Source organism: Nematolebias whitei, chromosome 7 (assembly GCF_014905685.2).
Source record: "Nematolebias whitei isolate Nwh7 chromosome 7, NemWhi1, whole genome shotgun sequence".
Classification (NCBI taxonomy): domain Eukaryota; kingdom Metazoa; phylum Chordata; class Actinopteri; order Cyprinodontiformes; family Rivulidae; genus Nematolebias; species Nematolebias whitei.
This window is the reverse complement of record NC_056504.1, coordinates 10640199-10657065: the sequence shown is the minus strand read 5'-3', so window position 1 is coordinate 10657065 and position 16867 is coordinate 10640199. Positions and strand designations below refer to the sequence as shown.

Genomic DNA, 16867 nt, shown 5'->3' with positions numbered 1-16867 from the left:
TATATATATATATATATATATATATATATATATATATATATATATATGAACAGGAAAAACATTCATATTCCTCCTGTTTCTGTTGGAGACAGATGGCTGAGGAATTACTCTCCTCAGCTGACAAGTTTTCTTTTCCTTTACTGCTGTGAAAGGGTGGAACGAGAGAACAAGACATCCAAAATACACACACACACACACACACACACACACACTGAAGACACACAGTTCCTGTCTGGCTGCTGACGCATCATTATTTTTACTTGACTCACTGTAAGAGTTTTATCTGATTTCAGATTTAAAATAGACTTTTTAGAATTCTTTTAAATTGCTTTAGACAAATCAGATAACCCTCTTGTTGCCCATCCTCCTGACATCGACTCCTGCAGCAGGAGGGAGATGCAGGGATGTAGCGATGCTGTGCTTTATCAGACAGGTTGCTCCTCCTGCTCTGGAGGAGTGTAACACATCCTGTTGTGCCCTGGATGTTCGCCCGCTCCGGTCTGCACCAAGCTGACCACTGCACAACACCAGCCTTTCATTCCCACCCTGCTGTGTGAGGAAACTGATGCTATAAGTTCCAACACCCACATTTTCTCCAGTCTGATCCAAACTGTCTGTACCCACTGACTCCAATTCTGCTCAGCCTCTTAACTCTACGACTGGGTATAATTTGCTTTAGCTAATTAATTAATTAATTAGTTCATGCATTCATTCATCCATCCATCATCTTTACCCGCTTCTTCCTTTTCGGGTCACGGGGGGTCACTGGTGCCCATATCCAGCAATCACTGTGAGAGGCGGGGGACACACTGGACAGGTCTCCAGTCCATCACAGGGACACACAGAGACAAACGAGACAAACAACCATTCACTCTCTCACTCACACCTAGAGACAATTTAGAGTTATCAATCAGTCTAACATGCATGTTTTTGGTCTGTGTGAGGAAACTGGAGCACCTGGAGAAAACCCACGCATGCACGGAGAGAACATGCAAACTCCAACCAGAAAAGTCTCGGGCCAGGATTTGAACCAACAACCTTTTTGCCATGGCAAAAACTCTATCAGCTGAGTCCTTTAGCTAATGTGGGGCAAAATTTAAAAAATAAGTTACATTTGTGGAGGTTTTGAAACTAAATCTGATTTTTTTTTTTGATAAAATTATCTCTACAGATGTGGCTCATTGGTGTATGATTCTTGCTTTGGGTGTTAGAGGTCCCAGGTTTAAATCCCAGACGAGCCCATGTTTCAAACCTACCTGGAACTTCTCTCTCTAGGAATGCTTGCACAAGTTAACAATTTAAGGCACAGTGGCACAACGGGTAGAGCTGCTGCCTCTAAGCAAAGTCATAGGATCGAATCCCAGCGGGGGCCTTTCTGGGTGGTGTTTGCATGTTCTCTCCGTGCATGTGTGGGTTTTCTCCAGGTACTCCGGTTTCCTTCCACAGACCAAAACCATGCATGTTAGGCTGATTGGTAACTCTAAATCGTCCCTAGGTGTGAGTGAGAGAGTGAATGATGCAGAAAAACTGGTTCATGCATTTGTCACGTCTAGACTGGACTATTGCAATGGTTTGTTATCTGGGTGCCCAAAAAATTATTTAAAAAGTCTTCAGCTGATCCAAAATGCTGCTGCCAGAGTTTTAATGGGAGTTGCTGGGAGAGATCATATTTCTCCAGTTTTAGCTTCTCTCCACTGGCTCCCTGTCAAATCCAGAATTAAATTCAAAATCTTACTTACAATATACAAAGCTCTCAACAACCTAGCTCCATCTTATACAGGTCTTATTGTTCCTTACTTTCTTAACAGAGCCACTGGCTCTCAGACTGCAGGTTTACTTGAGGTTCCTAGAGTTTCCAAACACAGAATAGGAGGAAGATCTTTCAGTTATCAGGCTCCTCTCTTATGGAAACAACTTCTAGTTTCTGTCCGTGAGGCTGACACATTGTCCAGTTTGAAGACTGGACTTAAGACTTTCCTTTTTGATAAATCCTATAGTTCAGGTCAACTTGGGTTTCCTGAATTATCCCTTAAGGCTCCCACATACTCGGGCAGACCTCAGTCCATGGAGCTCCGTGTGTACCAGATTAGACTCGAAGCGGACGCCCGCAGGGCATGTCTGCGCAAAGATCAATTTTTACAGCCACGTATGCACACACAACCAAAAAAGAAAGAAGTGGGCAAAGATGATGGATGAATGATCTCTACGGCTTTGAAACATGAATAGATTCAGAATTTTTTCAAAATGACAGAATATTGACATTTTTTAAACATATTTGATCAAATAAGGCACTTATTGATGCCAACATCCCATCTATATAAATAAAGGTTGAATGAATTAATCTTTTGAACAGTTGAACTTCATGTTGTGTGTTCAGTAAAACAGAAATCCTGAAGTACAACTAATATTTAATAAATATCTTAACAACTTCCCATTTCCGATTTTTCAATTTATGGTAAATGGGAAATAGTTTACTGCTTATCTAAACTGCTGCTTGTTAGTGAAGTTAACATTCCTGCATAAAAATTATATAAAAAAAAAACCTCTTGAAACTTTAAATGAGTAATTTGATCTAAAAGCTGAGGTTCAGGAGTTCAGATGGGCGGAACATTTCCAAATCCAAAGCAATTATTTAAAAAAAATCCACTTAGGTTTTTAAAAACATTGTTTCTAAAAAATATTAGTAAGGAATGAGGATATTAGTTCACACATGGTGCACAACGTCAATGAACAATAGAGGAAATAAATAAAACAACATTTTGCATGCATTACAAAGACACAGCTGCAGAAACTGAAGGTTCAGGTGTTGAACAGAGAACATTTGGAGAATAATGAAATGAAAAATTCAACTGTAATCATCATGCAGGAAGAGGAGAACAAAATCCCACCTGTAGGTTTATTAAATGACAGAATGGAAAATAAAATGCATTGACAGGTCTTCTAATGTGTCCTCATCAGGAAAAAAACTGAATATGTATGTTCTTCTTACAACTCAATCAAGAGCAGGGGTTCCCAACCCTAGTCCTTGAGGAACACCTCCCTGCATGTTTTAGTTGTTTCTCCACTCTGACACACCTGATTTTACTAAATGGGTGATTTAGGCTGCTGCAGAACGTGAGGAATTAAACCACTGAATCAGGTGTGTTGAAGCAGGGAAACAACTAAAACATGCAGGATGGTGTTCCTCAAGGACCAGTGTTGGGAACCACTGAGCTAGAGTCACTCTACGTTAACTCAATAATTAAACAGACAAACAGTTAAGTTTTACAATAAAGAACTATAATAAAAATCATATTAACAAAAACAACTGTCAGATCCCGTCTAAAGAGCTTCGTTCTTATTGCGCTGAGAACTTCAGAACTTTCTCTCTGAAAGAAAGAAACTTTTTGGAGAGCGAACCCAAACTTTGGCCTTATAAAGTTATCTGCTCAGCTCAGCACAGACAGAGCCCTTTGCGGGTGGTTAGATTACAGCAGCTGCCTGTCAGATAATGTTTACTGGAAGCTTTTGTACTGTGCACGTCCACCTACAGCCAACAGCTCCTCACAAGAGATCACTACTGTCCGAGTGTTTTGTTAAGTCCAGTGTCTCATTAGTTCGGACGTGGGCGGAAATGGAACACTGTGTCTTCTCCAAGGACGGATTCTGTAAGTGTGTGTGTTGGAGGGGGGGTACCTCTGAACTCACTCACCCTTTAAACACGCACATACACACACAGGATGCAGTGAAGAAAGCCAGACGTAGTTCGACTGAGCCAGAAGAGAAAAAGGTGGTGAGGAAGAGGAGGGATATCGCCTCGCGGAGGAGAGGATGTCCTTTTGCTTCACCTCTCTGTGACTCGCAGCCCTAAGATGGAAACTGAGCAACAAGTCCTTCCTCTAACACTAACCATGAGCACAAACATGTCTCCACAACACTGTCCATATTCAGCCAGGTGATGGATGCGTGCACAGGTCTCTGCTGTCCCAGAGCTACCCCGGCCCGCTCTGCCCTGCACTGCTGACACCGTTGAAATTTGCTCAGGCTGCGGGCCCGCTCCGCTCTCTGCCTGCGAGGCATCACCTGACAGCGCTGTTTAAAAGACGCTGCCAGAACTGGGGGGTGGTGGTGGTGGTGGGGGGGGGTGGTGGTGGAAAGAGATGTGTTTCTGGTGTGTGTACCTTTGCGAGCATGATCCTGGTCTTTGCTACGTCCAAAGGAGTCGTGACAAACGCCGCCACCGCACCTACAGAAAAACGCACACGTTTTTAACAAAGTGCAAACATAAAAAGACCTCTGTTCTCAAAAACTCATTCAATATTCTAAATAAACACTTACACAAAACCAATTACTTAAAGTAGGTTCATAACTCAGCAAGCAGCTGCTCTCACTGAACGTTTCTACGTATATGTGACAGAAGCAATGTTTGTTTTATTAGAGCCGCTGCTCAAGCTGACACTTGATTTTTAACATTTATTTTAATGACTATTTCATCCTCTCTTCACTGAACTCCGAGGAGTTCATTAATAACTGAATTTTTTGTAACATCTGTAGTAATGACTGAAACGTTTGATTTGTGTATGTTGTATGTGTAGATGTATTAATCAACAACGTCCATGCTCAATAATCCAGGTATACAATCCAACAGTTTTCAGTCAGGTCATCTGGACAGTTTCTTTTTTTTTTTGTGCTGAAACGTTTCACCTTCCATCCAGACTTTGTTGGTTTTGAACCAGTTTGACATGACTGTCGACGGGCCGGCACTGGAGGAGGGAGTGTGCCAAAGAGACCATCTTAGCACAAACATAACTGGTTTGTTACACTTTGGAGTAAGCTGTTGAGGGAAGAATCAGTTTTGTGTTGTGTGTTTCCTTGACTGATGAAGCCTTCTGGATGGAAGGTGAAACGTTTCAGGACCAAAAAAAAAAAAAAAAAAAAAGAAACTGTCCAGATGACCTGACTGAAAATTGTTATATGTATTAATGTTTCTGTTCAGTGCCCTGAGACGACTTCTGTTGCGACTTGGTGTTATATAAATAAACTGAATTGAAACTGAATTGAACTGTATAGATTTCAGTGACAAATCGTACTTATCATATTAGCTCATCTGTAGAGTTTTCATTATCAAGCTAGCACAAGCAGCTATGATATTTGTAGATCTTCGTGGTGTTTTTCCACAAACATGATAATCATAGATAATCAAAATGCATTAATAATCATTTTATGTGCGAATCGAAACTCTATGAACCATAATCAAATCAAACTATGAACTGCCTAAATATTCTCAACCCTCCTACATACCCTGTTAAACAGACTTGGTTCAGATAAATAGATTAATTCTGAAAAAACTGACGGGCTAATGGCTAGTCTGAGAGGGGTCTACACCAAAGTTGATTACTGCCATCTTAAAACGACTAATCTAAAATAAATTCCTCATGGTCTATTTAATAAATATTTACATTGCCATCGATTTGCTTAACACTGTTATTCACGTAGTACGCAAGTGGAAACAGCAGTAGCAGCTAGCTGTAACACATCCAGTAAAACCTTGGCAACTTCAAACAAGAATTTTTCCATTCATCTTTACCCGCTTCTTCTTTTTTGGGTCACTGGTGCCCATATCCAGTCACCACTGTGTGAGAGGTGGGGGACACCTGGACAGGTCTCCAGTCCATCACAGGGACACATAGAGACAAACGAGACAAACAACCATTCACTCTCTCACTTTTACCTAGAGACAATTTAGAGTTACCAATCAGTCTAACATGCATGTTTTTGGTCTGTGTGAGGAAACCGGAGTACCCGGAGAAAACCCACGCATGCACGGAGAGAACATGCAAGCTCCACCCAGAAAGGCCCCCGGCTGAGACTCGATGCAGCAACCTCCTCGCTGAGAGGCGACAGCTCTACCAGCTGAGCCACCGTGTCGCTCTAAACGATGTAAAGGTTTATAAGACAGCGTTTGCATGACACACTGCAACATTTTTGAGATTGGAGTTGTCTCAGACAGCAGCAGTCTGCTTTGGTCTTTGATCTCAGACAAGCTGCTAGGTGAGTGTTTATCTACAACAGGTAAGATATTAGTTGTTCATAATATTTCCACAAAACCCCACTTCAAAATATGATAGTATCCATTTGAATGATCTAATTTCATCTAAGAAAAAAGAAAACAGTGTGGTGAAGGCTGGAAACCAATCAGTGTGTGATGTAATCTTTTGTCGGGGCAGAAGTCTGACAGGAAATCAAGTTCTGGTCTGCTGTAAGTCAGAGCAGGAGGCGAGCGGGGAGACGCAGGGCAGGTCTGTGCGAGGATTTCAAGTGTCGAGCAGATTATGGACGAGTGAAACAGAGTGTGTGAAGTGCGGTGTAAGGGCAAGGGGGTGAAACTTGAGGATCCCTCCTGGACGGAGCTTGGTCACGTAAGGATGTAAACTCAAAGCCTGAACGGGACCCTCTGTCTCCTGCACCTCCACTGCCCCCTTCTTTTCCAATGTGCCTATTTTGGATACTCAGGCGTGCTGACTGCTCGGAGCCAACATGAATCATTTCATGACCAAAGAACTCAAACTACATTTCTAGAAGAGCTTCAATGCATAAAATAAAAATAATAACTCCTAATAATCCGACTTATTTTTCTGGACTATTAAAAAAAAAAAACCTCCCTTCTATTTTGTAGCTTGTCTTCAGGTGAGGTGACAGGGCTACATCTCATCTCCTCAGGGTGCTGTCATCGTCTCTCTCCTCCATCTCTATTTCAGAATCCAAAACATAAACCGTCCAGTCCTGTCTGGCGCGTTGCAGCGGTGGAAGAGTTACAGACTGAAAGCTGCAAACGTTCGACAGCTGGTCAGAGCTGTTCACTTCATGGAAAATGCATTTGGATCATGGTTTTGCTTTTTCATCGCAGTAAAAGCTAAAGACTGGGAGAAAAAAAAGACGAATGATGTGACGCTGTTTTTTTTTTTCTTCTTTCAGTTATTGAACTGGGAGCTCGAGCTATGTTGCTATGGGTTCATGGGTGTGGGTCATTCTTTTTGGTTGGTTGTGTTGATTAAATAACACACACACGTGCACACACACAAGAGGACTCAGAGACTGAAAGCTCATCATAACCACTGTCATATCATTCAACAATACAGAAAAGTGGTAGTAGCTGAGGGTCATCCTTAATCTTTAATTTGAGCGCCAACTGATTGTGCATTATTGTTTCTTTAAAGTTGGTAAACTATTAAAAACTGCACCCTGTCCGTCTGTTAGCAAAATATTTCATGAACCACAGGATGGATTTTAATGACACTTTCATAAATTAACTAGGCCTGTCACGATAAACAATAAATCAATAAATCAATTAATCACATGATAAATGAAAATTATCAACCTCATTTTCATTTATCGGCTTTATCGTTTCTTCGTCTCTTTCTGCTGAAGACACTGGATGACAAAAAGCTCAACTTCGGTGCTCTTCACTAACCTCTCCCCTTCTCTTTTTTCTTTAAAATCCATTTAATCGTCCAAAATCGTGTTTTTGGATTGTTAAAAGCAGCTAAGCTGAGAAGCTAAGCTAATAGGTTGACCTTGGGAATAAACGTCCATCTTGTCGAAGCTTCAAAATTCACTGTTGAAACCCGTGCCTTGGTGTAAAAAGTTGTTTTTCTCTGCAAAAAGAAGCAGAGAACTTGTTTACTGATTTTTCATTAAAAGCCTTGTGTGAAAAATGCTATGCTAAAGCGCTCAAATCACCAAGTGTCACCATGTCAGCCCATGTCACGTCAAGGGCCCTCCCTCCCATTTTTATTAAAGAGACATGCTGCTCTACTGTCCATCCTTTGGTTCAAATCGTCTTATACTGCCATCAGGTGATCAAAAAAGGTACTACATGCCAAACAAATCAACATTTCTTCTAAAATTTGACAATTATTGCCAAATTTCAAACAATATTATCATTGATCACAATAATTTCTGAGACAATTAATCGCCCAGCAAAATTTGTTATTGTGACAGGCCTAAAAAGAACCCAAAGAAAGATGGCCGCCGCAGCCAACTGACATCAGATACATAAATGCTAAGCCTTGGTCTATTTTACAGAGCTTTAGCTGAAATTTGGTGAGTTGGTAGCTGAGAGAATTTACAGCACATACTTGGAAAACAACAGATTGCATGAACCCTTGACCTTGGTATTATCTTTTGGCATCAAAAACATTAGTCTGTTAGCAAAATATCTCATGAACCATTTTTCAGACTTTAATGAAACTCGTATACAACTGATTAACTTTTGGAGTCACTCCAGTTCAAGACGGCTACTGCAGCTAATCGTCACTGACCTGAGTAAACGCAAAAACATCTAACGTAGACAAATCTTATATTGCAATAAAGTTTGATTGGTAGTAGCTGAGTGTCATCCTCAACACAAACTCTGAGCATCAACAGATCGCCTGAGATCCTGCAATATTGCATGAGACATAATGTGAAAGTTCGACCCAAACAGATATAACTCCGGCTATTCTCAGATGATCTTAGTTTAACGCTCAGGCACAAAACACGATGAGAGATGTTCGTTCTTTCAAGGAACACTAGACCTTTAATTTTTATTTTTAGTCCATTCTCTTCTCCTCTTTCACTCCATTTCTGCTTCTTCCGTCCTCTCTCCTTCTCAAACCACTTCAGGCTCCAGTGCTCAGAAGGTCGCACAGCTGCAGGGGCCCATACCCAGAAACCAGCCCCTCTCATCCCTCCACTCTTTTCCCCTGCTTGCTGGGGTTTCCCCTGACACACATCTAGAACAAGCTGCGACGGTGTGAAGTTCACTGTGAGTGCATGAGAACAGTGGTGACCACAGTCTTCTGCTGGTAAAACAATGCACAATCCCGGTCAGTTCATTGTTTTTTAAATGTGTTTTAGAAAAAGTTTTCATTTTCTTCTCAGTCCGCTTGTCTTGTTATTTATCTATTTATTTATCCCTCTCCCCTGTGTCCATCCCACCCCAATAACCCCCACAGCCTCTTTCCCAAAGCAGCATATAATCCCCTGCACCTGCAAAAGCTCCGCACACTGCAGACTGCCAAGAGTGGAGCGTGTGACCTTGCCTCAACGACCACAGCGTCTGGGAGAAAGACAGAAATGTTGAGAGAGGAAGAAGAAATTTGTTGTGGATAGAGGAGAAAAAGGGGGTGATGATGAAAGAGGAAGAAAAATGGAGAGAGAAAGAAGACCAGAGTTAGTAGAGATAGACATAATTAAAAACACATTGTGAACTTCAGTCTGGTCTGAAATTCAGTCTGTGGATGGGAAATGGGCTTTTTCTATGTTGCTTTTTCCTCCCCAGTGATGCCACGCTACTCAGTTCCCAAGAAATGGGCAAAGAGATGGGGGTGTGGGGGGTGTCGAAGCTGTCACAGTCACTCTTCATGCATTTTGTCGACATTCCATCATGCTGACAAATAACAGTTAAACATTCAGACACATGTATAAATCGGGTATATACAGAGAGGAAGATAAGTATTTGAACACCCTGCGACGTTGCAACTTCTCCCACTTGGAAATCATGGAGGGGTCTGAAATTTTCATCTTAGGAGCATGTCCACTGTGAGAGACATAATCTAAAAAAAAAAAATCTGTAAATCACAATGTATGATTTTTAATAATTTATTTGTGTGTTACTACTGCAAATAAGTATTTGAACACCTGTGAAAATCAATGTTAATATTTGGTACAGTAGCCTTTGTTTGCAGTTACAGAGGTCAAATGTTTCATGTAGTTTGTCACCAGGTGTGCACACACTGCAGCAGAGATTTTGGTCCATTCCTCCACAGATCTTCTCTAGATCAGCCAGGTTTCTGGGCTGTCGCTGAGAAATACAGAGTTTGAGCTCCCTCCAAAGATTTTCTATAGGGTTTAGGTCTGGAGACTGGCTAGGCCACTCCAGAACCTTGATATGCTTCTTACGGAGCCACTCCTTGGTTATTCTGGCTGTGTGCTTCGGGTCATTGTCATGTTGGAAGACCCACCCACGACCCATCTTCAATGCTCTAACTGAGGCGAGTGGAATTGAGACCAAAAAGTTCTATTTTGGTCTCATCTGACCACGTAACTTTTTCCCATGACTCTTCTGGATCATCCAAATGGTCATGGGCAAACTTAAGACGGGCCTGAACGTGTACTGATTTAAGCAGGGGAACCTTCCGTGCCATGCATGATTTTAAACTATGACGTCTTAGTGTATTACCCACAGTAACCTTGGAAACAGTGGTGCCAGCTCTCTTCAGGTCATTGACCAGCTCCTCCCGTGTAGTTCTGGACTGATTCTTCACCTTTCTTAGGATCACTGATACGCCACGAGGTGAGATCTTGCATGGAGCCCCAGTCCGAGGGAGATCGACAGTCATGCTTAGCTTCTTCCATTTTCTAATAATTGCTCCAACAGTTGATCTTTTTTCACCAAGCTGCTTGGCAATTGCCCCGTAGCCCTTTCCAGCCTTGTGGAGGTCTACAATTTTGTCTCTGGTGTCTTTGGACAGCTCTTTGGTCTTAGCCATGTTAGTAGTTGGAGTCTTACTGATTGTGTGGGGTGGACAGGTGTCTTTATGCAGCTAACGACCTCAAACAGGTTCTTCTAATTTAGAATAATAAGTGGAGTGGAGGTGGACTTTTTATAGGCGGACTAACAGATCTTTGAGTGTCAGAACTGTTGCTGATTGGCAGGTGTTCAAATACTTATTTGCAGCAGTAACACACAAATAAATTATTTAAAAAATCTTACATTGTGATTTACGGATTTTCTTTAAATTTAGATTGTGTCTCTCACAGTGGACATGCACCTAAGATGAAAATTTCAGACCCCTCGATGATTTCTAAGTGGGAGAACTTGCAAAGTCATAGTGTTCAAATACTTATTTTCCTCACTGTATTCTTGTATTAGAAAGTACACATTTATTAAAAAAATTATCTTCTTCTTTCCACTTTTTCCTCTTCAGGGGTAAACGAGTCCTCCTCTTCCATCCCACTCTGTCCTCTGCATCCTCTGTCCTCACTCCAACCACCTCTCTCTCTCTAACTGCATCATAAATCTCCTGTCTTTTTCCTGGCAGCTGCATTTCTAATAACCTTCTACCGATATATCCACTGTCCCTCCTCTGGACATGTTCAACCATCTCAGTCTGGCCTCTCTAACTTTATCTCCCAGTTGTTCAACCTGTGCTGTACCTCTGATGATCTCATTTCTAATCTTTTCTCCTAAGGAGAACCTCAACATCTTCATTTCTGCCACTTCCAGTTCTTTCTCCTGTATTTTTGTCCATGTCTCTGTCTCCAGACCATACAACATAGCTGGTCTCACCACTGTCCTGGAAATTTTTTCTTTGACCTTTGCTGACACTTTTTGTGTCACAAATCACTCCTGAAACTTTTCTCCATCCACTCCATCCTGCCTGGACTCTCTTTTTTCACCTCTTTACCACACTCCCCATTTTCCTGGACAGTGGAACCCAAGTACTTTTGAAGTCCTGCTGACCTCTGCTCCTTGTAGCCTCACTGTTCCACTGGCCATCTTCTCATTCACATATGTACTCTGTCTTACTACGTCTGACTTTCATTCCTTTTCTTTCAAGTGCATACCTCCACCTCTCCAAGTTCTCTTCCACCTGTTCCCTGTTCTCACCACAGATCCCAATATCATCTGCAAACATTATAGTCCACGGGGATTCCTGCCTGACCTCATCTGTTATTCGGTCCATCACCAGAACAAACAAGAAGGGGCTCAGAGCCGATCCTCGATACACTCCCACCTCCACCTTGACGCTATCTGTCACTCCTACAGCACATCTCACCACTGTCCTGCTGTCCTCATACATGTCCTGTACCAGTCTAACATGCTTCTCTGCAACTCCAGATTTCCTCATGCAGTACCACACCTCCTCCCTCAGCACCCTGTCATATGCTTTTTATAAATCCACAAAGACACAATGGAGTTCTTTCCCACCCTCTCTGTACTTCTCCATCAGCATCCTCAAATCAAAGGTGGCATCTGTGGTGCTCTTTATTGGCATGAAACCATACTGCTCCTCACAGATAGTCACCTCTCGTCTAAGTCTTGCTTCCACAACTCTCTCCCAGATCTTCAATGTGTGGCTCATCAACTTAATTCCCCTGTAGTTGCTACAACTCTGTACATCACCCTTGTTCTTAAAAAAGGGCACCAGCACACTTCTTCTTCATTCCTCAGGCATTTTCTCACTCTCATATATGCCATTGAATATTTGAGTCAAAAACCTCACCGTCATCCCTTCTCCCCACATTAGTCCTGAATCAATATTTTATTTATTAAATGACCCAATTACAAAGTAAGTGACTGAAGTGCCTGCATACAATATATATTTTATATTGGTCAGCTGGTTGATAGAGCCCATTGATTTAACAATCAAACCCTTTGTAAAACTCTGCAAACACCAAACAAACCACCACTATAAGAAATTATGACAATTACAAAAGTTGTCTAAGCAAACTAACTTTCACATTCCAAAAAAGTTCAATCTGGTCCCCTGGACATTCAAAAAAACAAAGCAAAAAAATGTAGATATGTTTCGTCTCTCGTCTGAGAGACTTCTTTAGTCTGAGCTGCTGTTTTCAGCTCAGTCTCTTAAATAGCACCTTCTCAGAGTGGATCAACCAGTTTGCTGCTGACAACCAAAACCAGCTGCTCACATGGTCAAGAAGGACCATCAGCCTAACAATGGATCATTAGCACACTGATGGCTGTTTACTATTCACAGGGGGTTGAGTGAGCATGCATCAGGATACCTTTCACATTCTTGGTTTGTTGAAAAATTGAAGCACAGTGAATCAATTAGAAAACTGAAAACATTTTTATCTGTGCCGATCAGATAAAAGTTCATGGTGAAGTCAAAAACAGGAGCGTGACTGCAATGTGGAGCTGAGGTTTGCAAACGTTCATCCAAACAAGTCAAAATGCTTTGGGAACAGTGAGGCTAAATAAAAAAAAAATAAAAAAAAGTCAACACACAAACACATCTTATCAACTGTCAATCACGGTGGTGGAGGTGTGATGATGTGGGCTTGCTTTGTAGCTGCAGGACTTACATAATCATCGAGTTGTCTGCGTCTCAAATTAGTTCCAGTGAAATAAATATTCACATGTATTATGTGTTGTTAAGTTTTTAGTTTTAATTGATTTTAAGTTGTAGTTAGCTAAAATCTAAGACCTGGTAATAAACAGATACTGTACTTCTATGTCCTTAAAAGAAAAATCTACATTTCTCTATCCAAAGAAAACTATCTGCAGATTATTGTGTTTGTCCATGTGGTGTGCATACTTCTTTTTAAATATTTGAAACCAATCAGAAGCCAAGTATTTTCCAAGTGCTGCCACGTCTGAAAACCTTCAGAGCACACGGAGCTGCCTCCCTGAGTGCGAGCAGCTACTGAGTGATTCCACCTGATGTTTTTGTTTTGAGACTGAACTCAGGATGAGAAGGGAGGCTGTCTTCCCCTTCCCGCCTCCTCACCCCCCACAAGTTCAGGCAAACGGAAGAGTGGGAGTTATGTGGAGTTAGTGTCTGCATAAAACGAATGCGGACAGCTGGGCCGCCTCGGGCACTCGAAGGTATGAGCACCTCTCAGGGTAGAGCAATTGAGCAACAGCATGGAGCGATTACTAATATTTTCTTTGTCCCCTCCCCTCCTGCATAACCCGCCTGCCCCCTCCTAATCTGTTACATGTTAACTTATTCTCCTTCTATCCGCCGCACAAATTTGAACATCGTGTGTGTGTGTGTGTGCTGACATAAACAGGTAAATACACACAGATAGAAGGACTTGTTAAACTCGTGTCATCTGTATTGCATTACAGGCTAGCTTAAAAAGAGATTCTGTTTTCCACATCAAAGACCTCCTGCTGGGGGGATTCCTCTGTTTTTGAGCCCCTCCCTCTCTTAAGCTTTGTATCATGAATAGACAATAAGGGGTAAATCTGGAAAAACAAACTTTTTGACCTGTGAACTCGTGCCGAGGTCCCACTTTGCACCTGGTTGACCCCCCGGAGCGGAAAGAGACGGTGGGTCTTTCTGCTCGTGTGAGGAGGCTGCGTTAAATTTAAGTTTCCATCGTGCTTTTGACTTCACTTCTCTGGATTTATTATTTTTTTTTTTTGTGGTCCCGTGTTTGTGCTGAATCATAAACAAGAACTGGTCCAGCCTCCTTCATGCTGTTAAGTTTTTGAGGTCAGAAAAGATGGGGGCAAAGATGCAAGCAACAGTTGCTGTTGGGAAAACAATAATAAAAAAATAAAATAAAAACCACCACAACATTGTGAAATTAATGTGTGAACGAAGTGTGAGAATTATTCACAGGGACGCTGGCGTCTGCTGTGATTAAAAAAAAAGAAGAAGCTTTAAATCTCTGTGCAGAAACCAAAGTGTAAAATTGGCTCATAATTCATAAAAAAAACTCACTTCTTGGGTCTGGAACGCGCTTCTCATGAAATCCCAAGAAATTCACAGCCGGGCGCAGCAAACAGGATTCAGCTGCTCCCTACTCCTCTAAAAACTCTACAGCTAGTTTGATTTTCTCATTTTTTTGGTTTGTTTTTTCACTTCTCTCTCTGACAGCTGTGCTGGCTCTAGGGGAAATTAACCAAAAAAAAAAAAAAAAAAAAAAAAAAAAAAAAAGCCATAACGCAGCACATTACAATCTCAAAAAACAGATGGGAGCTCATACCACACACACGTACTGTCTCGGATTCCCTCACTTTGGCATTTTCCTTTCAACTGAATCCAGGTATTTTAGTTTGAGAAAGACATTGAACATCTTGGTGGTCACTCTGAAAAAAAAATTGCAGTAAAAACATGTTTGTTTGCAATTACTTGTTTTGTTCCTCCTCAGCCAGCCGGCCATTGTATCTGAGGAAAGGCCTAATTAGTTATAAAGAGAGCAGGCCAGATTCCAGCAGATCAGCTCTCCGCCAGCGGATGAGTCCAGATGGCCTGGAGAGAGACGGCCTTTGACTAAGTACAAAGAAATACTTGTGAATGACTAAAACTATCCTTTTGCAAATGCATACAAATACATAAAACTGTGCGGCACAGTGTTCATCTCATCCTGGCTGTAGATCCCAGCGCTGATGAAATGTTTGACTGTCTCTCGCACCCTTGAGACGTGATGTCACCCACCATCTTCTCTAATAGAAACAGCCTTTTATTAGCTCAAAGCCACACAGGGAAACAAGACGAAGAGCAGGGACATGGCAGAGAAGTGCCATTAATGCAAAAAAAATAAGAAAAAAGAGCAAGTAACTGCGATATAGAACAATGGATCATGGCAAATTTAAGGCAGGTTTGATGGCAGTAGCAATGGCCCATTAAACCAGAGTAAAGTCATTTTTTTCTTCTTTTGCCTGCCACAATGATACGAGTACGTTGAGGAGGAGCCTGCTGTAAAAGTGTCAGAGGTTAAGCACAGCACTATAACTTTACTACGGATTTATCACTGAGAGTAACTGCTGGAAATTACGCTACTGAGATAAAACAGCTGTACAATAAAGATTCAGAAGAAAGAAAAGAGCCTTTTACGTGAGACCAATACATACCTTTAAATATTCCCAAAGCGGAAACTGCACCAGAGAGAACGGGATCTGAAAAACAAAACACACTTTTTATTTTTGAATCGTCGGAAGCATTCGCATACGTCAAACTCAAGAGCCGCGGGCCAAATCTGGTCCCCCAAGATGATAATTTAAATGTAAAATATTGTATATTTTTTTAAACTTTTCTTTAAAAAAAAAAGATAAATACGTCATTTCGCTTGAAAATGAGTTCTCGTGGCTCAATGAGACTACCTGTATTAATAAAGGGTAAATGAAAAAATGAGTATAGACTTCTCTTGGGAGCTGGCTAACTCTGAAGAAAGGAGGCTGGATCATTCTATCATTATTGATTCTGATGTGGACAGAGTAACAGAACGTCAAATGGAAAAGAACAATCTGCAACCAAGAAAAGATATCAGACATCAGACTCAAGTTTATGCGTCAGCCCATGAATCAGAAAAAGTTAAATTTTGGCTCCTTTTGGTAACAGTTCGACACCCCTACTTAAACGTCTAATCTCTTGCACTTGTCATGTCCTGCTGTCGTTTTCTCTACTTCCTCTAACTGGTCTGGATGCTGCTGTGTGTCTAACCCTATGCTGATGATTAATGAATGACAAGAGCTGTGATCTGTGTGTTTCATATATGTGAGTAAAGAGCAACCAAACCTCGAAGATACAACTAAATGCATGACAGTTGGAATATGTGTGTGTGTTTCACAGTTGGAAACATCGTCTCAACTCAGGCAGGAAGTTACACCAAGGAGGAGGTGTAAAGGCAATAGAAAAATAACCAAGTCAGACCACACACACAGAGCTTTGCAAACACTTGCACTGGAATGGGCACAGTTTCTATAAACAGGCACATAGAGAGAGAAAAAACACTAATTCACACACATACACTCGTATAAACTGTCAGTTCATGCTGCAAGAGGAGTGGAGCAGGACAGGAAGGAGAGGGAACCAAAACGGATCCAAACAGAAAATAAATAAAGTGGCGCAGACTTCTGTTATCGTTCTTTGATCAGAGCAAAGAGACGATCCACGGAGTCCTTCACACAGATGGAGGGACTGAACAGCGAGACAGCCAGAACACCAGGACAGGGCACAAACTGTGCTTTCACCGCCCAATGAACTTTTAATGCACGTAGTCCAAACACAGCGCATAAAAAACAACTCACGGACATTAATATTAAGCTTATCTATTCTTTGAGAACTGAGAGGTAAGTTCAGGTTTTACTAAAGCCTATTTAAAAAGAAAGGTATAAAGCTTTAAAAGGGAATAAGAGCCCCACTGA

The 16867-nt window shown here is 41.5% G+C and overlaps 1 protein-coding gene across 1 annotated transcript in view; it reads right to left on the bottom strand.

The window, feature by feature from the left end:
• slc25a26 (solute carrier family 25 member 26) overlaps nt 1-16867 on the bottom strand; it is an 82345-nt gene that overhangs the window by 24494 nt on the left and 40984 nt on the right. The window contains exons 4-6 of the mRNA XM_037679113.1: nt 15575-15619; nt 9010-9079; nt 4161-4225 (exon numbers count right to left, since the gene is read on the bottom strand). Of these exons, the coding sequence (XP_037535041.1) occupies nt 4161-4225; nt 9010-9079; nt 15575-15619 (180 nt within the window). The remainder of the gene's footprint in view (nt 1-4160; nt 4226-9009; nt 9080-15574; nt 15620-16867) is intronic.